The sequence below is a fragment of the Varroa jacobsoni genome, unplaced genomic scaffold (assembly GCF_002532875.2).
Source record: "Varroa jacobsoni isolate VJ856 unplaced genomic scaffold, vjacob_1.0 scaffold_999, whole genome shotgun sequence".
NCBI classification, from domain to species: domain Eukaryota; kingdom Metazoa; phylum Arthropoda; class Arachnida; order Mesostigmata; family Varroidae; genus Varroa; species Varroa jacobsoni.
This window is the reverse complement of record NW_019213901.1, coordinates 167,077-193,603: the sequence shown is the minus strand read 5'-3', so window position 1 is coordinate 193,603 and position 26,527 is coordinate 167,077. Positions and strand designations below refer to the sequence as shown.

At 39.1% G+C, this 26,527-nt stretch overlaps 1 protein-coding gene and 1 long non-coding RNA gene across 3 annotated transcripts in view; one reads left to right on the top strand and one right to left on the bottom strand.

Annotated features, from left to right (window-relative positions):
* Positions 1–8,104: 8,104 nt before the first annotated feature.
* LOC111265713 (uncharacterized) lies at positions 8,105–9,311 on the bottom strand. Its single transcript, XM_022842619.2, has 2 exons — positions 8,748–9,311; positions 8,105–8,460 (listed from the first exon to the last, which is right to left on the bottom strand). The coding sequence occupies exons 1-2, from the start codon at positions 9,137–9,139 to the stop codon at positions 8,433–8,435; spliced, it is 420 nt and encodes a 139-aa protein (XP_022698354.1). The 5' UTR covers positions 9,140–9,311; the 3' UTR covers positions 8,105–8,432.
* Positions 9,312–9,397: 86 nt separating this feature from the next.
* LOC111265714 (uncharacterized) overlaps positions 9,398–26,527 on the top strand; it is a 28,463-nt gene continuing 11,333 nt past the window's right edge. The window contains exons 1-6 of one of the 2 annotated variants that reach the window (XR_002683613.2): positions 9,444–9,584; positions 10,546–10,614; positions 13,877–13,977; positions 15,123–15,356; positions 20,829–21,026; positions 22,228–22,442. This is a non-coding gene — a long non-coding RNA (uncharacterized LOC111265714). Of the gene's footprint in view, positions 9,585–10,545; positions 10,615–13,876; positions 13,978–15,122; positions 15,357–20,828; positions 21,027–22,227; positions 22,443–26,527 lie in introns of those variants that run through there. The other variant, XR_002683611.2, reaches the window with a different exon arrangement.

Below are 26,527 nucleotides of genomic sequence, written 5' to 3'. Positions count from 1 at the left end.
GATCCATGTACATACTATACGGTGATGCACTTCAAGGCAAAAGATAACAAAAACAATACTAAAAAAGGTTTTTTTTTAAACACCGAAAGCAACTAACAATCGCAGCAAGAACAATGATTGTGTCTGCTTTGTATTACATATAAGTAGTAACTGTAGTCCGGACTAACGTATTTTGTTACAAGCTATGTCACTGTAGTTAGCTCTACGTGTATAGCCAGCAATCAGATTTGCGTGTCCTAATTAAATGGATGCTGTCCTTCCGGCTTTGGCCAGCAACGAGGGACAGCTTCTTCGAGGAGGAGGAGGAACCGTGAATAACGCATTGAACTTGCACCGAAAAATTGTCACTAGCGAAGATCGAGTTAGATTGCTCTTCAAGTTCAGTCCAAACTAGCCAGTTACTTATTATTCTAGCCACTGAGTTTTATGTTGCGTACTATTGGTAAATGCGTTAATCTGCATCATTTTTTAATAGTACTCAATCAAAAGTAATCGAACGAAGTGAAACATTCCTATCCATAATGAAAAGTTTTTTTGCACAAAAAGTAGTTGTTTACCGGGAAATTTATTTCTAGAAACCACTAAGGCACCGACAGAGCAGAATTTTCTTAAGAGTTTTCGACGAAAACAATTTTCCAGGCCAGCAATCAGATTTGCGTGTCCTGATTAAATGAATGCTGTCCTTCCGGCTTTGGCCAGCAAAGAGTGACCGCTTCTTCGAGGAGGAACAGTGAATAAAGGTCATCTGGCTCGTAGAACTTTCAGGCCGTCGGCTAAAAATCTGTTTTCTTTGGCTAAATTATTAGATAGACGCAATTTAATAAAATGAATTTATATATCTTTATAATGGTGTTTGGTAATATTTTTAAATTAAAAAAACTTATAATTACATATATATGAGGGTTAGCGTGGTAAAAGTGGACTTACAGTAATATCGGAGACAGTTAAAAGGGATCATTTTGCGATGGTATCAGAAGGTTTAAAAGCTTTGCTCTAATTGTTGACATACCTCCCCGAATTTCCGCTGTATATGTTATGGTTACTACAACAAGATAAAGTTTACACACTGAGGCTGCACGGCTAACTCTGACCGCGCTCTTTAGGTAACAAGTTTCTGGTACGCTTTGACTAAGCACTTATTCGATCAGACATGGCAGCTCCACTGTATACTCAATCTGTTCTTCTGCTCACCATCACATCAAACAGTGGCAACTTTCGCCGGCTAACTTATCGCTTAGAGGTTGTTCAGGCAAAACACCTCACTTCCCTAAAAACCTGGTACAGCATGCAGACGAGTGGATGGCTCAATGTGGCCTGAATTTCCTTGCCGATGTACATAAAACGGCCTCACTCTTCGGTCGGTCTGACTATATTAAATTTACTACATCAAACAAGACGATTCTTTCTCCCCCTTTGTCTCTCACTTTTTCTCTCCACGCGCGTCGGAGAATGTTTGTGTAAACGAGTATTTCAGTAGAAAAAGTGTAGACATCCGCACATTTGTACAATGAAACGGAATGAAAGTGACCTTAGATATAACGTGTCTTGTTCAAGGTTCGCCCTCATATATGGTAACCCATGTGTAACGGATTGAGATTCGCAAAAATACACGCCTCCTTCCTAGCGTGAGAACCCTTCTCTAAGGTTTCGATTAAACCTAAAAAAAATAAAAAAGACGCCCGATTAGGTATTAGACTTTAGCCTTCCAAGACTCACCTTATACAAGCTATTTTTCAGCGTTTTTTTTTTCTGTTTCAAATCAGCATGCTACGCGGGTACTGTGTCTCATGGAAAGTAGGCTAAACAGACATGTGAGTGAAAAGACTTTAGTAAATGTGAATTCAAATAGGTGTCACACTTATCCTGTAACGAACCTTAAACGGCCGTTCTCGCTTTTTTCCGTAACATTTGTTAACAAGCGTAGCAAGCCCCGCATTTTTCGACAGTCCCCCCCGAGTACTGCCTTCATAAAATAGTGCATTTCAGGTACGTTAGTATACGCACATATGTGTTCTACGAACGAAAACACATGTGCATCCGCTACGCAAATACGAATATTATCTAGTCTTAGCTATCGAGTACAATAAATAAAAGTCTACTACCAGAATCCTTCATCTTCCAGGCTATTTAAACGCTGTAAATATATTTTTCCGTCAACACAAACTAATGTATTTAATTAGCGTAGATCGCAATGTGAAAAAATGAGCTTGAAGATGGCGAAATGCAGGCATGTTGAACATGCGGCATGTTCTTCATTGTTGTTCTCAAACGCTTTACCGCCTACTCCCCTGCAAAGCGTCTGCCATAATGGGATCAATTGCTGTATACATAACGAACGGAAAGTACAATATCGATGTCAAACTGGACAACGAGTTGGTATAGAGAACCTAAAAAAAAACGCCGAGTATTCAATTATTTGGGGAATTTAGGACTTCATGTTTATAAGGCAAATGCCTTACCTACTCCGTCGGTCTGGCAGTAAAAACAAACTAGAAGTAAACCAGTCAAGTACAAGTCAGCCAGTACAGTGGACGAACTTCTAACCTAACTTCACTTTCTATGTAATTCACTGTAGAGATATGTTTTTCATTCGATAGACTATGCACATATATCTATTGCTTTAAACACATCTTTGATCAGGTCTATGAATGAGGTGGCAAGCAGAACTGAAAGGGCAAATGAAAGCTAGGGTCGTTGCGTACTATAGGCCAACTCTACTAATAACACGTTTAACGGCGCTTAGCGCCGATGCCACTATATGGGTCGCGTATCGTATAATAAATCACTTTCGTTTGCAAATGACGGTGGTGGTGGTGCCTATTTCTGGCAGGATCTGTCGTTCCTGCTAAATTCCCTCTCCCAGGATCTTTTTGTCTGCTCTTAGCTATCTCAGGGGCGGAATAATTGTGCGGACGTAAAAATCGCGAAAAGTAAATGAGGACCTATGATGGTAGTATGATCTTACGGGGCTCGTTCTTAGGCCGGCGTAATTCTGGTCTGCGTATCACGGCCACATCTACCCGTTTACTCCTGTTGTTGAAATCTCCTCTTAAGCTAAGCGTCTCTTCATGATGTATGGCGCTTCCTCTGGCAGTGCAAAGATTTCTGGTCCGCTTTTACTATAGTATCGAGGGTAAGAACTAGAGGTTCCCACTAACAGTCTTCATGGCTGCGCCAGTTAAATCGTATAGTGCGGATAAAACAGATGAATTCCGAGCTGACCTTCAAATTTCACGTAGATTCGGATAAACATTTGACTTTACAGAGACTCAAAGGAAGAACATTGCTTCGACATAAATTAAGTACACGTGCTTTTCCTAAACAGAGCCAACATGATCATAATTCAAGATTTAAGTAAATGCATTTTCAGTTGACCTAATGCACATATGGTGCTCGGCTATTCCTGTGTGTAGTGATAACCTTTTTCCTAGGAGTCTGGAGTGCTTTCGGTTACAAGGTCCTTTCGGAAAGCTGTCAGGTGCGTATCTTTGGTGCTGTGGCCGAAGCTTAATAGAATATTTTAGCTTTACAATAATGCGAACACTGAAGTAATTGCTAGTCAGAATGGGCATGCCTCCGAAGCTCGAGGCTGTCTTTTTAATTAAGTTTTACTCTTCAAATTAACTTATTTGCCATCGGGCTTTTACTGAAAACGTCGTTTCTTTATAAACGCGTTTTTAACTTTGAATCCGTTGTGATTCGAGGCTTGAATGCAGACTTCACATAGAGAGAAGTTCTCGCCAGTGTTAATATGCGGATGAACTTTTGGCTGAGTACGAGTGTTAAACACCAGTCTACTGATTTACAGCACGAACGTAAACGTGCTTATTGTAAGACTATACGTATTGTTATCAGTACAGTCATTGCCGATGAGTTTTCATTGTCATGTAATCAATTCTCAACCCTTCTCCAGCAGGAAACTGTGACCCAGTTTAGGTTGCATCCTTAGCTGATGTTGTACGCCCACTCTGTGCAGCGACGTTGTGACGCACGTCGAAGTTCACTAACTTTTTGGCCTTATCTCTGAGTAGAATCATTGGTACCAGCCGAAATCAGCGTGTGAGATAATCTCGGGGGTTCGCTGTGAATACTTAATTTTGAACAAACTCTGCAAATATGAGTTTGTTGAGAGTCCTGAAAGTCGCTAGAAGGTTCCTGAGATGCACTTGAAGAGATTTGCATATAGCAAATGATTCTTATCGCTAATGTTTGTAGCTGCATCGTTCCTGAACGCTTATTGAGGAGATAGGTGTTTTATCAGGTTGTTGTCGTGTCGCTGGTGTCTGTTTGATACGACCGATGCTGAGCTCTCTATCTTTAAAATTTAACCCTGGCTTTTTATTTTAGCTAGGGTTAGTTTAGTTTTCGTATGAAGTAGCAGGTACGCGAATATAGAATATAGTGACCAGTCTGCGTGGCGCGATTTCGAGCGAAACGATCCTGCTATGGTGACTTTTAAAAAAGTACATCATGTAATGGTAAGGGATATTCGTGATCTGCCCATAGAGCGTCCGCTCGATTAAATCACTATTTTATAATACTCGCATCATACGATGTTGTCAAACTGGGTCATTGCAGCTGGGTGCGGTAAGCAGCTTATCTTGGGCTCATATACGAAAAAGTTAAGTTGATCTAAAAGCCTTTAGCCGTCAGGTCTAAGCCAAGCGTAAATCCGCACCGGCCTTCCGCTTTTCTGAGTTTGTCTTGCCAAAGAACATCGTTATTTCAGCTAGAAGTAGCCTATCTACCGCTTGTAACAAGTCTACTGATATTTATGTTATGATACTGATCTTCTTTTTCCTTAGATTTTTTGTCATGCCAAACGGGGTATTCACAACGGTGTAGCACTAAATTAGCATTAAAAACAGCGAGTTTATCAATCGAATTTATTTTTTCGTCTTTGGCGCCTCTACATCAACTTGTTAGATGTGTGATTACTTCTAGTAAGTAGTTTCCTTATTACACTCGTACTCACTACATACTTACCGTTCATGTAGTTGCTTTCCTTACGTTAGTGTGGGAGCTTAGCATTTAGATGGAGCTGTCTTAGGATACAGCCGTCACACGAAACGGAGGAGGCTTTACAAAAATTCAATTACCTGATCGCATTACCATACAAGAGCTAGATACGTAATATCCGACATGACAGCATACAAATGGTTGGCTTATTTTCTATTTATTTTAACATTTAGATCTTAGATAATAATCTCTGACCTTTCTGTCGGACCTTGCGAAATATTGAGCCCTGGGAATCGGACTCAGAATGCAGAATCGTTGTCGGTACTGCTAGCGTTACGCGTATGTAAATTTTTGCAATAACTCCATGGCGCTATGAGTTGCTTGAATTGGCAAACACAGAGGCCCCGAGACGCAAAGTGAGTAAATAAACCAAGGAAGAGGTAATTTTGTTTCACATATAAGTAGAGATATTTGATTTACTGTTAAAGGATGTTGTTTTTATATTATTGTCCGTTAGGCAGGCCAAATCAAATCTTGTATGCCCACGTGTTTGGCCTTTATTTTTTCCTATTTATATTCATTTGAATGACGGCGGTTCCGTGAGAAATAAGGATTTTTTTCACATCAAAAAGCAATATGACCGGCAAAGGTATCTTTCAGTCATCTACATTACATTAATTTGTCCTAGAGGTTACACCATCGAGGATTAACGCTGCACCTAACGTATAGAGGACCACGGCACCATGAAGGTGATACAGCAGTTGCTGACAATATTACCTTTCAGAAAAGCGTTCTTTGCTTTATATTTTCAAAAAACAAAACATAACTGTACTAGCAGTTGTGTTTTTTTTTTTAAATCCGCGCACAAGTTTTTCATGTTACCGAAGCTGACGAGATAACTTAAATTTCGTATGCAACAAGAATAACTCGCCACTGAACGCGATAAGATGAGACCCATTGGGGTACTTAGTCTGATTAGAAAAACTTTTGTAATGTTATGCGGGATGGTAAACTTGTTCCTTCTGTAGTTCGTATGTTTTGACGTTCTCATGGCAAACCTGGAGATCACTGGCTCCAAGTAAACATTGAAGGCATCTTTAGCAAGACCGTAAATGAGCTCAGGTCAGCTAGTGCTCTTGGCTTAAATAGAAGGATTCCATTGTAATTGCACTGAACTAGAAGGAGAAGACAGAAACTATAGCTCTGACGAGTGTCGCGGAGCCATTGGAGTAATACTATCGTATTACTATAGATTGGACAACCTCACTATTGGCATCACGCAATGCGTTATACGAAATATTAAATAAAAGTAGCCACATATACATCATAAAGTTAGTTTGTTTTCAGATGAAGATTACGTGACTATCTAAACTGTCCATAACCTAATTAACCTAGTTAACTCTGGAATTCTTTCGCGTTAAGAGCACTCACCCTTTAAACAATCTACATATATAAAACAAACATGTAGGGACAAAAAACAAGTGTTACACCTGTATCGAAACCTACAGGTACTGCTTCTTGATGCTACCTTTATACTAGTTATGATTTTAAGTTATTTTCTGCAGCTAAAAAGAAAGTTGATAGAAAAAAAGACATTGTGTTTCGAGGAATATGGCATGGGCTGGTAACCCAGAAGATAATGCGCTCCACTTCTAAAAACTCCAAAGAGCACTTGGGTCCCTGTTGCTCCTGTCTCTGCCCAAATTTCAAATGTACGGTATTTTAATCAATATGTCAAGTGCATATTATTTCTAGAAGTAAATATTTCTCGACTCTTCTGACAAATACACTTGACACATTTTGCCTACCTGAGATCGAAGAACGATGTGTATTCTTCATTCAAATACGAGCTATTTAAATACGTTTAATCTATATTGTATAAATAACACCAGCTTACCCATAGATTAGCCCAGTTGCGAAACATTGCCAGGTGTGAGTTGAAATATTCGATGCGTTTCGGTGCCAGAGCTTGAAGTAGGGACTCCTGCTCTTTTCCAGCTGAGAGCTTAGCCGTCCAATCCGCTGCGTCGAGGGCAACATATCCCTATGTTAACTAGTACGAGACGTCCTTAGCTCTAAGGATTTGATAACCGACAACGGGGTTGCTATGATTTTGACCACTTATCCGTTTTCCTCACGGCTGTACTCGCGCGAGTGGCCCACAGCGACTCGGTCAATAACGACGTAGCTGATATGTGTTTTTCAGGTCAGCAGCTGACGCAATGCAGGCCGCCTTTACCACCGACAGAAGCACACGCCTGATACATCTGACAATTATCCAGCTGAAAGGAGCCTGAATCTGTTCGCATTTGCTCGACGTTTATGTCTGGTGTCCTTATTGAAAGCTTTATCGTCATTGAATAGTGTATTCAGTAATATTCCATAGTTGGACTATTGATAAATGACAAGAAATTTCGTTCCTGAGTACTTCGATCCCTACGTAGCGGTCACGCCTTCATCCGCTATACTCGGTACCAAGAGGTAGCCAGTTCTTCTTAGAATAAAACCACAAGTTCATTGCAATAGAGGTCGAAAAAGAACTTACCAAGTAGTCTTTTCAAGTTTGATGATTTTTTTTTTTAATATATGGAAACTTTATGGCGAAGTGTTCAGCTTAGTTTATTATGATTATTATTATCCTTATCGTGTCAAATAATTTTTAAACATCTGTCCAAATGCATCGAACCACAGTGCTCGATGTGTTTCGCATGACTTCATTGGCGCTCTTTGCATTTTCTGTCCAATTACTTACAATTAGTGATTTTTCCCTCACCGAATACACTCCTTACAAACGTTAGTGTTACCCAGAGAGAGTGTCACGGCTACTTAGTCGTATTACGTTACGAAGCAAAGGTTCATCTTCTCTGAAGCTTACTAAAATTTATAAAACTTATCTGTGAGCGTTGACGCCAATAGCTAATACGGTTAGTGATGTTGAAAGGCGTATAATGAGATGTAAATTATGCACTTGATCTTATAGAGTTCGCTACCCATTAATGGTAAGCACGTCGTGCACGGTGCGGTACGAACGAGCGAGTACGCCTAGCACCAACAGTAACTATAGCTATATCAATCATAGAGGAAACGCCTTTGATAAATGTCATACAACACGATCTCGTAGCGATAATAGAAATAACCCTTCTAGTTCATTCATATAAATAGAGTTCGACTTTCATGAAAGCTTTAGGCTTTACATCGAATATTCAATTTATTGAACATTGTTTTATGTTACAAATTCACCGGATATGTCTTTGCGTTTTTAAACTGATATATAAGTCCATGTGGCGGCCATGGTAGCGGTACAAAATTGCAAAGGACAATCTCTAATTCGACCCAATCAATCATTGATTGATTGATTGATTGATTCACACACTGCAACGAACACTCGAGCGTGTTTTGTGCATAACTTACACTTGAATTTGACTCACGTCGAGAATAAGTTATCCACGTGCGCGTATCGAACCCTACGGGATTCACGCCGCTTTCGATTGAGTGGTTAAGCTTGTCAGAAACAAACAGATCATTCCGGGTAGTCACATTTAACCGTTGTAGTATTTTACGAAAGGCATACGCTCATCTGTATAATATCGTAAACTAAATTATAGTATAAGCACTAATTTAGTTATATTAAAAATACGCTAGGTATTAAAAAGTAATTACATGTCTTATCCGTACACAATACACTTAGTATTAACTATGAACTCGGACCAGCTCCGATCGAGCTTGTCAGCTCAAGACGATGAAAGCTTCATGGTACAGCAGGCTTACTGTTTTTACTGTGAACTTACTTATCGTCGAAAAGTTCGTCCCCGTTCGAATCGTTGAATATTCCATCACAGTTTTCTTTTTCGTGTCGTTCAATATGCGCAGTGAGTGTTTGACCATTCGAAGTTTCGAATGGACAGTGTGGACACTGTAGCTGATTCGGGTCAGCATGGAGGCGGTAATGAAGCTCGAGAGTTTCCCTGAACTCGAAGCATTTGTCACATTTCCAGCACCTGTACTCTTCATCCTGGTGATGCGAATCTTCATGGCGTTTGAGAGTGCTGCTCCACATGAAGAACCGCATGCAGAACTGGCACATGAAGCGTCTGTCATCTGTGTGTACTCGCATGTGACGCGTTAGGCTGGCACGAACCATGTAGCTATTGGAACACTGTTTACACTTGAATCGACTCATTTTGATGACTACTTCGTTAACGCCTCGATGTGCAAAGCCATTTTATGTCTTTTTTGGCGATATTTAGCAAACTAGACAAGGGGAGCCGTCGCAACATATCTTGGGTAAAATTACCTCTTGGATGTATTCGTTAATTGAAGCGATGAAACAAGCTGAGATCGACCCTAAACACACACACACACCGTGCAGAATAGCTGGGTCGAACGAACGTGCTATTTATTCAAGTAACACAACTGATAATGGCAGACGATGTTGGCAGGGCGCAAACCACGCCAACGCTATAACCATATGAGGCTGCGATGATACGGACATTGTGGCCTGCTTGAAATGTGCGGTCGCCGGTTGTTGCAGGCCCCCAAAAAATACTACAACTCTATCAAATTAGACACAAAAAAAAAAATGCTAGTTCTAATCTTTATGTCGCCAGTACGACGATTAAACATTCGTGAGTATTACGATTATTCTCGTTGTGTGCGGAGTATTGTGTTTTCGAATCAGGGCTGTATTTTATGCTCACAGATAATGATAATAATAAACAATAAGGTTTATTTTTATTATCTGGTGTGTGGTTTTCAGCGACGCTAGATATAATAATACCGACAACACTCGTAGCATAAAGGACATGTACTATAGCTGCACACCTATGCCCCATTAGCATTCAAAAGCCATTTGTTCAACAGAATAACGAAACAAATACCTAGCGTACTTTAGAGCTTATCTGTGAGAAATCAGCGTGCAGAAACATTGCTCAAGTTCAATCTGAAATATTGGTTGAAATGAAGAAGCCTGTAAGTTGAACCATAATCCTGTTTTGCGTAACAATACCTACTCTATCCAAGTGTTCAATAATATGTGTCGTAAATGAAAAGAAACACTGCAACAGGTGCCGTATGAGGGAACTCCAGTACTCCACTTAAGCTGAGGCTGGTTAACGTTTCAGTATCGACTAGGATGTCCGTGATTATGGAATAGTAATGTGTTTGTCCGCAGAATTAAGAGGTAGTTTAGACTCAAAACAATGACGTAGGCATCCCCGGTTTCATGTATGAAGAAGCCGACAATCCAGCCAGCCCACTGAAGCAACGCTTAGCGGCGATGCTTAACGTAACTTTTTTTTTTATTTAATACCAATAAAAATACGGTATGTGCTCAGCAGTAGACATACGCTTTTCTCTGAGCGCGCTGCCATAGTTAATATGCCTAAAAAGCATGCCAGCCGTCGCTAGTGAAGGTCCCATAGGCCTCATAGTTGCATTGGAATAAACCCAATGTAAGTCCAACAAGGATGGCCGATTTTAAAGAAAAGATTTGAAAAATTTGCCTATATAGCAGAATAGCTGACGATCAGCTTGAAGAAGATACGGTTGGTTCAGAAAAGTATATGTACTGAACGTCGTGATTTTCAGAAATTGCCATGTGAAGACACGGACGTTTAACACCCTAACGGACCGGATTTGAAACCATGCCTCTTGCAGGTATTATGCTCATATCGAACTAACTAAATGGCATCAAAAATTGACAGATGATAAAATACACCTTTTTTTTATTTATTATTACTTATTTATTTATCACCTTAGCTTGGGTCGACGCTAGACTTCAATAAATTGTGTAAAATGTAAAAAAACAGTAGTTACGTGAAGTTTGTGCAAAGGATTTAAGTGATTCTAGTGGAAGCGACTTGAAAAGTGACGTTCGTGCTCTATTTTTCTAAATGACGATTGCGGCCAGAGATTTGAGCACAAGATCCAGAAGTGACTATGGTGAATGCATTGTACAATAGAATCCTAGCATCGGACAGAGAAGTTAAGCTAAAGGTTTCTGGCACAAACATGCGGCTTGAAGGCTTATTTCTACCCATGCGTTTCGATTGTTACTAGGTCCACAACGTAATCAGAACATAAGCTTCGGTGCTGATTCACCAAGCCTATATATTGTAAGGGCATAGTGTCTACGGTCGCATATATTATAACCAATCGGTTGGGTTTCGCAGCAGTATCCGTGGGGATTATTGACACACCTTTTAAACTGAATCAATTGCAAAAATACGCAGTGGTAACCATATATAAGGTTTTTTTGTCGATGGCTACCTTACGTATTTAACCGGACTAAATCAATTAGACGAAATGTCTAAGTTTTCCAGATGCAGATGCGATAAATTCAATAATTATCATGGGCACACAATGAACAATCCCTTTGAAGTCTGACCGGTGGCGGTAATAATTCTTTTTTTTTTTTTTTTTTTTCTGTCTTTATTGCCCTAAAAAAACACGACTCTGCCACTTGAACCTAATCTAGTACGGTGAAATTACTTACGAAAAGAATGTTATTCCTCATTTATGATACACATTAGTAATATAAGAGTGCGAGAACCTAACAAATGCAACAACAGAAGCCAGCGACTATATACTATCAGCAGCATTAAAAATGATGTTTTAACGCAATTGGTAAAGCGGTTAGATGGTCTTTTCGTCTCTCTGCACGGCGAACGCAACTTAATTTTAAAAGAAAAACCCTCCGTTCTCGTCAGAATGGTTTATTTGGTTTTGTCCTGCTTTTTCCTATGGACAACTGAATTAATTCCTGGCGAACCTTTATAGCAGTCTATTTATATACTGCCTGCTTTGTATCGTTCATGCTACATGAATCTAAACAAATGAAATCAGATCAAGTAAAATCGGAGCTTCCGATGCAATGTAATGCTGTTATACAGAGGGGTCACTCTGCATCACCATGTCCCTGTTCTCGTTTATATTTATCTTCAGTATTAGTCATGTGCAAACGTTTCCTTTTTTACCATAGAAACAACGATACGCATACGTCAAAGCGAATGCCTTTATCAAGCTTACGTGGGATTCATCTTCCTGCCATTAAGAACGCACGCAGACGACCCCTGCCTGTTAGAAAAAAACCTTAAGGTCGTTGAGTCGTCCATCTCTTCTTGTGTCTTAGGTTCCAGATATATCGAGTTTAAAAGCGTTGTTTTGTTCCAGTGTCGTCGAATGCTTCTATATTCAAATATTGCTCATTTATTTTTAATCTGATTTATAATCCTGGTTACCTCATCTCTATTTTCGCTATAGAAAAAACACTGAAGTCAGCAGCGTTCATCATGCAGCTCTTAGGTTTTATGCTTTCATCTAATAAAAACAGTTATTAACGAACGAAGTCAAAATGTACACCCGTGTTGTAAACGTGAACTTGTTCAGAGAAAAAAGTTAACTAAGTTTAATTAAAGGCCTAAAAAAGTGGACAGGTAAACAGATTTGGAATTTACCGAAGTCATTTTCTGATCGACCTCATATAGTCGATGGTCCTAGAGATAGGTCACATTCCGTTATCCTACTGGGGCTAGTTGGAAATTTGCTAGGAGGGAGAATGAACAGCCCCATCTAGCAGGTATATTTATCTCGAATCTAACCAGGATAAGACCGAACAGAATGCTATTTTACTTATTCATGGCCTAAACATACAAACAAATCGTCCTAAAATTCAATGAACTAACTAATCATGTGTTAATGAACGGTGCATCTATTGCAGTGGCTTATTGTCTTTTTTTTTGTTTTTTTTTTTCGAATTAGCTGACTCGATCCCGTTAGTTTATACTGGTGCCTTTAGTGGAAACATCTGAAGATTAAACATATCTCTATAGTCTACAGTTCTTCTAGAGACACGAGAATTCTAATTATCGCAACGGCCGCATTTCAAGCGGTTCGATATGCTTCAAAAGTTATATTTTATCCACTGAAGAGTATGCTTTATTAAAAAAAAGGGGTTTGCTGTCAAACGATATGACTGGGTCATAAGTTGGTGGGTTGTTGCATCTCCTTTTTCAATTTCGTCAATTTGAAAATATCTGCCTTCCGCATAGCGAACTCTGCTGGGCCTCAAATACCAGCGGCAAATGCCTCCTATAGCTGGAGAAACGCTTTGTCATATAGCAACAACTGCACATTTGGAAACTGTATGGCTACGAAACTGAGCAGACACACGTAGCGATTTTGCCGTTTTTTCGCGATTATGAGACTTTAGTGCCACAAGCTCAGGAGCACTCCAGGCTATGAAATCCCCGTCTAAGCAAATAGGTCGCTAATAAAGCTAAAAACCATTGTTTTTGTGTAGGTTAGGTCTAATAGCTTAATAAGGCAGTATTCACTACTCGGCTGAATGGGAATTGACGTATAATTTGTTTTACTAAGGCAACAGCTCACCATAACAAAAGACGTCAACTCTAATAATGATAAAATATGTGATAGCTTGCATTAGATGGAGCTGCTTCCTAACAGTGGATTCGACACTTACATCCTCGTACCTGTGAAAAAATCGAAACATTATGTTTCTTTATTAGCTCACCAATAAATTACGTACAGTATTTTTTAAGTATAATCTTTATTCTTTCTCAAAAAAAGTAGGTGTTTGTATGAAAACTTCCATTCACTGTGCCATTTTACTGGGAGCTGAAGTTCTTTGTGCTTTGTATTTATGCTTATTTCGAGCAACGTTTACGCAAAAAATAAACGCGATTGATAGATAATAGATAAACCAGACTGTCGCTCATCATCTTCGTTTCAACCACCTAGGATCTTTCTAATTAAATCTTATAACTACAACTGATGCGAACATCAGAGAAGATGATGTCCTCGATAGTAACGGTACCGACAGCCCCACAATCTGTGTAGGAGAAAATACTAATCTGTTCAATAACTTACGGTTCCTGTTTCTTCTCGAACTCCATTATAGACCGCTGAATGATGTTCTTGCATTGTGGGGTCGCACAGCGGATCGTTGTTTGGCTTAGCGACGGAAGTATTCCTACAGGGTACTGATTAATCAAGACGGCGGTACGTATGGAGCGAATCGGCCATAGGTTCCCTTTGCGTCCCTCGCTTGAGCCCTAGTAGCCATAGAGTTCAACATTATTCTTCTATTCCAGCAAACATCAATCGGCATACTTGCATGCATCAGAGAAAATTTTCCTTTGCCATACACGGCAAGCGGATTCCGTCACGCCCAGTAGGGTCATAGAAGGTGAGGTTATTTGGCCTTTGTGTACATTCTGACTCTTCTGACTTAGCTATTTACATCAGGTCGACCTAAGTTTTTTAGCGCCTAATGCCGTCGAAAGTACGGTGTAATTTTGAAGGACTATGCCGCCCAGCAGGGAAACGACTCCAGAGCATAGACAGCCCAAAACATCGATTATAAACATCAACTGTACGACAGTCGCGTGCGATAGGGAACCGATGTAAGTGTACAGGTGGAAAACGTGTCTGTTTCTATCCCGAGTCCAAACGTCGCTTTAAAGAGAGAGGGATATCTGAGCCACACTTTCAGCCGACTAGAACAAGCACTCCAGTCAAATTTGCTTGTTCAATATCAGGAAGGTCTGCGGTTCCAGATATAGACGCTATAGATGCGATCATTATGGTGTACTCAATCTAGCTTTTTTCTCCATGCTGAGGCCTATTCATTAACGTCGGCCACGAGTTCATTATGTAAAATTGTATTAAATATGAAGTCAAAGCCTATTTTTCTATATGCCAATATGCTACGTTTGATAGCTGATTATATGCGTATTACCCCATGAGAAAGCACGCTGCCTTTAGCAACGTTACCGAAACTAAAAATATTTTTGTCCTTATGTGATGCGTCTGTATAATAAAAGCTAAGGTCACTGACAATTGGCACACAGATCCTCACAAAAAGTGAGGCTTTAGATTTCCGACGGGTGTTTATTTTAGACAGTAGACATTTACCTAAAAATATTTTCTACACATAATTTAATACAATTTTATTTATTATATTGACAACGTCATGATGCAACCAATAATCGCGTTTCAAAATTTCTTAGCTATCTAGAATGTGTCCAAAGTGCATCAAGAGGTCTGACCCATGTTATACATTGTTTCCATGTAGAACATTCGTAATGCTTACGGCACAGAAGTACCTTGTAGAAGCTGTTGCCGGCTTATACAACACATTTCAGATCTTCAGTCTTGTTCCGCCTGTGGGGTGCACAGAGAAATGAAATCGAAAACAGAATCAATCCGAAGCAAAAATGTCACACCTGAACAGCGAACTGCTTCTCGGATCCCAGAGTCAAGAACCCGGGTTGAAATCGTGGTGGCAGCTTGAGCCGATTCTGCAATGCGTAATAAAGACACGACCTGCTCGCGGAATACATGCAGCACATACAGGCACAGTAGAGCGAAAGTACGAGGTAGGTTTTCGTGAAGTGCGCTAAGGCCGGTGGAAAATCGTCGCTTTGGTTTGCCTAGCATGCTACATAGATGTGATATAATCTATGATGAAGAACAAATGTGAACGTACTATTTACATTAAAGGTAAACTCGCTATGTACCTCGTCGTTCAACACATTAATGCGTACAAGTATCCCCTAAAATCAGAACGCTGTACGTATTATGTAGGGCGTCTCTTAAGCAGAGTAAGAATTTTTTGCAGACTTCTGGGTGTCGTATCTCATTGAAGAGGCATATTTTAAGCGTGTCAAGTTGAAAAATTATATTTTCTGTCATCATAAATTCGCTTTAAAAGTTTTGCCAAGCATTCAAGAGCTCATGAGAAAAATATGCATTCATTGATGCGATGAAAAATGGGCTAGATATTTACATAATTAAGTTGAAAAAATATATTCATCCGCGAGGATGACTTATTTTGTGAAATTTCCGACACGCATTTTTATTCCCCACTAGTTTACTCGTAACTATGCCCTCCACATACTGAGTTGTTTGGATTTGTTAAGTTATCAGCTTACAATCGTAGGTTACCAAAAACTTAATCTAAGTATTTACCAAATTTCATCTGCATTAATACATTGTTCCAAGTTTTCAGCTCGCTGAATGGCTCTAGACTGAAATTACCTGATCATTATTAATTATTTAAAACAACCAATGACCACATACGCGATTTTCTAAACAATTTTTATGGAACCGGCAGCAATAAAGGACTAGGGTAGGTGATTGACCTAAAATACACATTACATTGTTTAAGTAATCGTGTCCTGAACGATATATACATATACGATATATATATACATGCCTGTATTGCTTATATGCATTGCCATACACTATTTTCAGCCAGGTGATAAAGGTTTACACTTGATAACTTAACGTTTCAATCGATGTCGGCTTTCCTTTCATAAATATTTAAGTTATCACTGACATTCATTAGAGCCAAAGACAGCGATAATCTGCGACTTAGCAGATTCTTTCGCCTGTGAATATTGTTTCGTATGTGCAGCGGTTTTTTTTTGTCTCGAACTATATTCTAGTTACTAGGTAGCAGCAAGCGGTCGGGTCTTATTTTTTTTTTTTAGCTGATAACTTAACAAACCCAAACAATTATTCAATTCGATATCTAATGAAGGTTCTTTTTTACGAGGGCTTGGCTATTATTGTTGGCCATTTTTTATGCTTCATAATTCATATCATTTGAAACAATTGGGCTTAAAAGTATCTTAAGTTTTTTTGTATTGCTAAATGCCTATTATTTAGCGAATTCCTATAATTTCTTTTCAAAAGTAATTTGAAAATAAAAATAAGAATTTCTATTATCCTCAAAATTTAGAAAACGTATGACAAAGGGTATGGGGCAAAGAACGTCAAGTGAGAGGACGCGTACTGATTTGAATTCGCCTCTGAAACGCTTCGACGTTACCCTACGCATGTATACTTAACGCATAAAGCGTTTCATAAGTGTACCGTGAAGTGTTAGAATTAGATCAGGGTCACAGACATTAGGGGTCATTAGGTTAACCTGGCAACTAAAGGTATACTGCAGAAGCACGCAGCCCTAGACAATAGCGGATCTTAAGATTATTATAAAATAAAAATCATATGGGCCCTAGACGAGGGGTCTGAGACATATTTTTACGTAAAATTCTGGATTAAAAAGTTAACTAACTTTGCTCGCTTGTTCCAGTTGGAATATCTTGCTGTAGGCTTCTCATTTGTGAGCCCTGTAAATCGCTAACCACTAACAATTCAGCAATCGTCAGAGCATTAATATTTCGACAATTTCTAACAACCATAAGTTTTTCCTATCTAAAACGTTGTTGGTCTTTGGCCGATCCCGGCCTGAAGTCACTTAGAATGATGCAAGCTATAAAATGCCCACCATTGGCTTCATAATCTTTCATCCTGCTTTACTACTTGTGAGTAGTAGCAAATCAAGTTTTTCGTTGTCTCAGACCGCTGAATGACTAATTACATTGCCGAAAACGCTCGCCTTACATTTGAAGCACTCTTGTGAACCAGCCGCAGAGCTTCCTTTTCAAATCTTATATCATTCTTTTAGCTTTTTCGCTGCAATCTGTATTGAGAACGAAAACGAACGAAAACACAGAGTGTTTCGTTACTTATGGCATATGATGAAAATATTTTTTTTTTAAATCTTGTTGTCAGTCTTACATAGACTATTTTTTTGTTAGTTCCATTTTTTACATAATTATAGCACGTAACGACGACCTATTCGAAAACAAACGTTTTATCTTAATTTCAAGCTTTACTCACTTTTATTTCCTTTAAACGGGTGTGTCTGAAACGATAGAACACTCGAACGCTTTCGAGAATTTGGATTTTTTCTATTTGTATACGATTGTATGCTCTCAGCCGCTGTTTTGGTTATAATTTTTATTATTTAATCCGACACGTGTAAGTTCTTCTATACCGTACCGTGCTTTCGTGCAATTCGTTCCGATAGGCTTTGTATATTTGAGCCGGTCATTGTTTTATACCATCATTTATTACTAATTTAATTTTTACGTATCCATACATTTGTTTGCCTACTCATCTTTGTCTTTGTTCATTTCTTAGAGTCAGTCATGTTTACCTTTTCCCTTTCGTAATATACAATGGATACTTTGTTGTTATTATTAGAAAATTGTCTACTGCCCTCGCGGGAGCTATCAAAGGTTTCACGGGGCGTTAGGTCTGTGTGAGACACGGCTCAATCCAACTTACCGTACTTCGTCGTGGTGTTTTCATCAATGAAATTGCTTAAGATGAGCAAACGCTTGAGCGACACGCTCGTATTTGACGAACACTCCACATATCGTAAGACGAAATCCACGAAAACTCCGAGCAGTAAAAGCGAACTTTCCATAACCGGTTGGGTGGTTGAGCTTATCCAATAATAAATAGCAGATAGCAATCGAAGTTCAAGGGATGACCTATACGCATACAACAGAAAGACTATCACAGAAGTCATGACAAATTTACTAGATAAATTAGGAATAAAGTGATACAATTTAATTGTCAAGTAGTTTAAAGTATGCGAATGGATTAACTCTATCACAACATCAATGATTAAATAAAATCGTGAATTAAGTGTTATATACGATAACGCTAAGATACAACAAACGGGACGGTGATGCTTCATTGCAAGCAGACACACAGAAACACGTCAGTGCTGCATGGCAACATAGCAATGGTGGACATAAGTTTATGTCATTGAGTGACTTTATATTGTTTGAAGAGAGTGATGTAAAATGACATTAGATCAATAGTTAATGATTTTTTTGTGTGAGCATGGACATTTTCGACTGGTCCTTAGGACACAACATGGATGACGGATGCCAACGAAAAGAACTTTATTTTTGAAATTGTCAAATTTTCAATTGAAAGATATTGATAGCGAAACAATTTAACTAACACCGTAGCCCACAACCTTTAAAGCAGGAACAAACCAGAGATAGCCGGGGGTTTGCCATATCCTTGCCATATATAAATGGGAACAGTATTAAGCTCTTGGACGCCAATTCTACCAAGCTAAGCATTCATGTCTGCTAATAGTGTTTGAGCCACATAGAAGTGACTTCACCCACAGTATGAACTTGTAGGGTATATAGGGTGTTCAGAAATGACGTAACCTTACGGGAAATATGGAAATAGTAAGATCAAAGCTTTGAACCAAGCGTGCCATGCAGCTTATTTTCTGTTGTACAAGTACATTCAAATATATATTGTGATGTTTACTTTAAGTTACAAAATCTAGAAAATCGTCTCTTCAAAAGCGTCAAACTTCGACCAAGTTTCAAAAGAGCCATTTTAATTTTAGCCAAATTTGACGTACCGTACCCTCTGTTCTTCTGGATCGTCTTTTTTATTTTTATATAGTGATATTATCCGAATATATATTTATAAAGCTAATAATAAAAATACTCAAAACGTCACGTTTACAACAGCTGAGTTTTTATCCGTAGCCTTCTGTACACCCTAAAATAGGTTCTGGCAGATAAATCGATATAACCTTTCTAATCAACATTGGCACTAATAAAAAAAAAAAAAAGAAATACGAGTCTATTTCAGTGCAGAAACGTCACCAGTAATTACTTTTATTTGATGAATCACAAGGATCCCAACTTGTTGGCACCCTCGACCTCGAAAAGTAATGATATATTCGCATTAATCTATACCTAAAGTATGAAGATTAATACTGTTTTTCTTGCAAAATTCCTCACGATGGCTAGCAATGCGGCCAGACAGACGAGGACGGTCAGGCACGGAAGTTCTTGTATATCCTGGTGGCTAAATGAAGTATTCGCATTGCAATTAAAAAAACAACGCAGTATTATGAACGTAAAACAGCCAAGTGCAGAAAAAGAAGTAGACTTTCGGTTCATGCGGTCATGAAGTTCTTCGATCAATCGACAAGATCTATAAGCTTATTAGACTAAAATTATTTTCGGCGACTTTGGCGTACGACTGAATAATAACGCGGACAGTCGGAAAACGTTATTGCTCGGCACTTCGAGCGGCCTGGGCATCTGACACAATTAACGAGGTCTTGCTTCCAGTACTCCTAAGACCAACAGTACCGTTCCTCATAGAGATTTTTGCCACCAACATGCACCGAATTTTGACAGAAACATGGGTTTGGCGAGTGGAACGAGAAAAAACAGTACACTCCCATTGGTGTTGACGCTGCTATGAAAATAACCAATGTTCTTAATAGGGCCATTCTGAACACGGCTAAGATAAGACCGCTCGTATCAACGAGCACTAATATTTATATTTTTCATAATTACAGCAACGGTAAGTTGAATCATATCACCATATTCTCACGAGATCACTTCAATAATGTGGAAAGGCCAGGAAACGCAGGCCGCGATTGTTAGAACAACAAAGCCAAACATTAGCATTCGTTCATCCTCAAGTGCGGGTTCGTTCCTTGATGGATAATTACCTTCACTATTAATTAGACCACATCGCGAAGGCAACTCATCGTAAGGAGCTTAATTAAAGGACAAGCACTGCGAAAAAGCCAATCGTGCAAATGTACATTTTACTGTTAGACAAACTATACAAGGCACGGCGTATAGCCGCTAATTCAGTGCACATTAAATGAGCTTCTAGGTGATCTTCAGAGACATTTAGTGAACTGACCCAGTTGCTGTTGGCGCGAACCGTCTCTTCTGTCCGCTTGAATGAACTCGCATGAGCGTGAGTTAAGGCCACACGCAAAAGCTTTCACCTATGGTGAAGGGCAGCGTACTATTCACGTATAGCCCTCGATTAACTAGAAGGCATAACCCGCCTCCAACCTAGGTAATACTGCAAGTGAACGTTACAGTTGGCCTCTTCCGCTGTGAAGCCACGTCCCACTATATTGCGGTTCGATACGGGCCTTATTTAGACGTGCACAATAAGAAACGTTGGTGCGCCTTTTTCAGGCCAGTTGGGAGGCTTCCCTATGCTCGAACGAATACATACAGCGTACCTCAAACGAACGATAAAGGTCGTCGCCGATTTTACTGGACTTGTCACCGCCGATGATGAGGATGACGATTTTGTGAAGTGACTATTATATTCGTAATTAAAAGCTTTGCTTTCGTGGGAGAGGCCTTTCCGTCAGAGAATTACCGTTACAGGTAGTATAATATTATAATTATCGTTTCGCTTTTAGAGTACAAATTGTGTTTTCTTAGTCAGTACCCTCAGTCGTTGGTGAAAGGGATTTATAATTATATTATTTAGGATACCGCTGCAGATATTCTTTGTTATGAACTGAATAAAATCACTGTCTAGTTTGAAGTGCGTTTCCAGTGGGGTTTGCGTACCCAATTATAGCGGGTCATATCTATATATAAGATTTAAATTTAATCTTAAATCCACTGCAACTTTGTATGTATCGTGTCATCTTCAAGCCGATTGCCATCTAAACAGAGACAATATTTCCGCATCACTTATGTTTAAAAAAAAAGATTGTTTCTGTAAAATCGTACGATTTTTAGAGTATGCTCATTTATAAACTGGTTTAGTTGTGGCGTTTTTTTTTTTGTGACATTTGTACTAATATAGTATCGATTTTTATTAAGAATATTAGAAAGTAACATGCAATTATGGTTGAACTTTCAAATATGCAGAGAACGTTCATGTCTAACACCTTGAGTGTAGGTAACGGCCATTTTTAAATGACCAGCTACATAGCAAGTGCATAACGAATAATTCCAGATACTTTAGCTCGTACTAAAAAGCTCGTGATTTTTAAGAGCACGAGACGTTTACTATTGCACGCATGCGTGTTACGCATACTTTTTTTTATAGTGGCATGTTAACTGTGCTGACATCGTAAGTGTTTTCTATAAGTAGATGTGGCCTGAATAAGTGAGGAGGCATGGTTTTTAAGTTCAGCCCTATCATTGCTTTAAAGATCACACCTTTACGTACGCCCTTCAGAGTGAGCGTATGCATATGTCAGAATTCCGTTTGCCATTGGTCCTATTTGCTTTCACGCCACTGTCTTGTCCTAGAAATCAAATTGTTCCGAATTCCTCAAGTCGATATGTCAGTTTGTGTGCTTTATTCAATAATATTATATTTAACGATTTGCCAAAAAAAAAGTAGACATTGCAAAAATTCAATAGATGACCTTCCTTTTGTAGTTTCGAAATAGATATCTAAACATACTGAGATTACACGTTCCAAAAGTTCAGTTTTATTTGACCTGATACCCATATTAGGTCTACAAATGAAGATATATTATTCCTAGAATACCATAACCGGGTTTGCTAAACATTTCTAAGCGAAGCCATGTCATAACCGATTCTCATTTCTCCCTGCGACAACAAGCCTTTACGGAACTCGCTTCAGGGATATGTCCAAATGGAGTGCGGGCCTCACTTTGCAGTGTGTTGCAGTTTATCTAAAGGGATCGAGCTAAGTATAACTAAACATATCTCTATTATTATAGCTACGAATATATTGGAGCTCAGTAGCTGAGTGTCGAAGCACCAAAATATGTTACGTGTATCAGACATCACACAACTAATTTAGTAATAAATAAAGGGCTAATCTTTTGTTTGCTTTATGATGTCACGTAATGAATCGTTGATTTGACACTGGCAACAGCACAAAACGTCGTGCTCTAGGTTCGAAACAGGCAAAACAGCAGTTGTCAAGTGCCATGTGTTTTACAACCTCTTCCAGGGTTGTTTCTTTTGCGACTATATTTTCGAAGTGTTTCTTCCGTTATCAATTTACAAGGATAAGATAAGCCGCGTGACAAACCCGTATTCGTGTCGACTGTGCGCAGTCATATGTATAACAGTGTAAAGTTATTCCGTATGAAAAGTAGCTGCGTACAATGACTTTCTTTACCATCAGGTTTATCATCATGTCCCCACGAAAGCTTAGTGGAAAACCTATTTGCCTACTAATCTTAAGAACACGTTATGGTCTAAGTCCGAACCAGGGCACAGACACAGCCTGTTTCATGCGGGACATAGCCATCTGTCCGATGGAATTATGCCTAACGGCGATACCGGACCTAAAACCCGAAGTCTAAGAAGGACGGACGTAAAAAAGGGATTTATCAAAATGTCCTTCCAAATTTTGCTAATAGTTCCGAAGTAATTAATTATATGGTTAGATTTCTTGTATCATTACATGTTGTTGTAAAAAAACGTCTACCATATTGATCTGAATTATTTGGATACATGTAAACGTGCTTCAAACATCCTCGTTACATTATGCTCTATTGAATCGGCATATATACTTTGAAGTTTTAGAAGAATTTCCAATGCCATTTGGAGTCTGGCCTTTATAAAAAAAAATTAATAGACGATAACATATTCGTAACAGAAGGCTTCATATATGACCCAACTATTTAAGACCCACTCGTAAGCTTTCTTTGCAAACTTTTTCTTTAGTCCATTTACACCTCAGTACCGGACGTGAAATTTGACTTTTTGTTAGATTCAGTCCTGCATGTTTTTGCGTACTCGAACGCTGGACTTAGTCCTAGGTTGACGCAGCAGTAACCTACTGCAGAGAAACGCCGCCACGCTCCTAATGATGCTTTTTGCTTTCACGTTTAACATGAAAAAAGCGCCTTTTTACGGACCTACTGAGACTCAGATTTTACTGCCGGAGGTAGATGTAGTCAAAGGCACTTTAAAGCCTACAAAAAGGCAAGAAAAAGTCAACAAAATTGATTTCGGTATCATTAATCAGTGGGTAGATCTATGTACAATGTGCATATGTTTTATACGGTAAGTCTGTGGAAAATATTTGGCCAAGCTGTTGATCGACAAGTTATTTTGAAGCTGGTTCTCGTCCGAAGGGAACGTAAGCGGTCACTTTTTTACGCAAAGTTTATTCATTGCTACGTTTGCTTAGTATCTTTTCTACTTTTTACCTTTCTTTACTCTGACTGAGCAAAGGATCATTTTGACGTCTTCCTTTATATTCCAAGGATTCAAGTACGTGCACTACGGCATACGCGGCCCAAAAAGAAATTGACCGTTTGTTGTTAAGACCCGTAGAAACGCAATACGTCTCTACTACACCATGTGATTTCATCAAATCGTTCGTGAAATAATTCGCTGAAGTTCTGTTGTCCTTTCTTATAAGCACCAAATATTATAATGTTGAAGACGTTTCAGAGTGATCTGTCGCGGGCGCTCATGGACTACTCCTTAACATAGAAATGCGGGGATATTGTCGTGTTCAATGGGAGGAAATTACATTTGTGATTGTTTCTTTAGGCCTTTCAGAGAGTATTTATTTACAACGCGAATCTGTTATCTCCATGCTGAAAGGGAACTCGTGTTACCTGGCACTTATTTGAGCTGAAGAAGTCTAAACAAGGCAAGAGGTAGTACATTGAATTTTCCAGCAGATGTCATGTTCGAAAAAGATGTACATGGCAGTATTAACAATTGAAAACAAATCATATTCATTATACACGATTCGTCAACAATCTTACACTAATAGCATCACCGTCAACTGACCTCATGAATAAATCAGATTTACCCATTAGCCAGACTAAGTCCTAACGGCATACCCAAAAATTGAGTTCTACACAGTAGAGTGATCTATTGTTGCATATACTAATTATTATTTATGCAATCGTCACGAATTATACTTCACATATTTAGTGTTCCAGCATTTTTCTGTCATTCCTTATATTCAGTTAGATGATTATATTACACCCCGCGACCAAATTCAATCGGTTAGAAGTGGCAAAAAAACAGTAACAAACAAGCTAAGTAAGTACTGACTATGCTGGCAGATATATATATATATTGACCTATATACCATATTTCATGGCATTTCCTAAGCAAAGCCATCTGTCGCTGGGCTACAAGACTCGTCTGACAGGACGAACTCAGATAAGTGGGCCCTCCTCTAGATCCAACGAAAGTATCATATTGAAAAACACTGCGAGGGATGAACCACCTTTCGAATCGCAGATCAATCAACGACCCTTTGAACATAATAACAATTTTCCAGAATTTTTTTTCATAAGCGTGTACAGAGGAAAGTGAAGCCCATTGCATAGCCAAAAAACTCACTTCACTGCTTGTTCGATTAATACAGGCTGCGTAACGAAGCTCTGCTAGACGGCCATTGCATTCATTTGGACCGAAGCAAGCACTGTGAAATAACTTTTGCCGCACAGTTTTAGTACCACATACACCGTGATGGCGAAACTTACGCAGGAAGAACTTGCTATAGACAGGGCCGAGCGAATTACCAGCGTTAAGTTGCCCAAACAAGAGCTTCAAGGTTCCGGCTATCGTTGTTTCAACATATCAATGTGAAACCAACCGTGCACCACACCTCCAATTTCAGCGTCGTCGTGCAAACGGTGCTAACATAAGCTGACCGGTTGTTCTGAGGTCTCTGAGAACAATGAAGTATGATTTCGGTCTTAAGAACATTCGGAAGCGCAGGATTACAAAGACAAAGTGAAAGTAAGAGCTGGTCGACTAGCATGCAAGATGTTTTTCAAACAATCCCAGGCATGTGGTGCAATAGGCCAGACAATGTACCGGCTATTTTCGAAAGCGGAATCTTGCAAATCGTAGGAGAATTTCCTATCAGAGACGTTCTGGAGATCCTCTCGAGTTGAAACACGCAATTCAGTGGTGTGGGACATATCCTCAATAGTTAGCTAGTGAGCTTGCCACACAACATAACGATGCCTATAACTTGGATAAAGGCGTAGGCGTGCTTCGATTCTTAGTGAAAATTACGAATAAATTAGTAGTGTTCTCTGCTGTTGATCCGTCCAGATCATTCGTACTCTACCCTGGCGGGCTTACAACAGTGCAGCACTACCGCGCATGTTTTCCGAAGCTTCTAGCCAAGAGTGAATTATGGATAGGGTTTATACAGGGGTTTGGGGGAAATTAAATATTCCTTTTACACCAGGGTATCTTGTGGATGCTGATTCCAGTTTGTGGAAAATATCTATTCTGCTACTCGGAAGTGGACACATGGCCCGTAACGGTTTCGCTGTTGTCGTAAGTGACACCTTTATTAGCCACTTGAAAAATTGCTAGATTTCATTGCGTCTTTGCAGAATTTCGTGCAAATGGAGTCAGTGACTTCTTCTGTATCAATTCACCAGCAGCTTTCTTCAAATGGTCTAAAACTATTGGGATGTTTAGATCATAAATACTCACGTTTCGGTCTTTCACTTCTGTCATAACCTTTCTTCCGCCGAAATTCCCAAGAACAAAAGAGACAGAAGCATTTTTGGGTCGTTGTTTTTCCAATAACTTATCTTGATTAACAACAAACCTTTTATGTGCCCGGATAGCATCGCAACAACAACTGTAATAAATAGCGAGTTTTTGTGGAAATTTCACTCAGCTCCAAGATACCATGTTAAGTCTAAATGAAGACATGCTAAAAATTTTAGCTCATTTATCAAATCACAGCTTTGAAATGATATTAATGTAAACCGTATATTAGACAAATGATATTAAGACAGGCATGTATTAGTAGGCCAGCTCGGAGCGCTAAGTTTATGTAGATTGTTTTTACTGTTCTATTACATGCACATATGAAATTCAAATCCTATAGAGGTTTTAACGTTTCCTACAACTGTAGCACATTTAAGACTTCCTCAACCAGATGA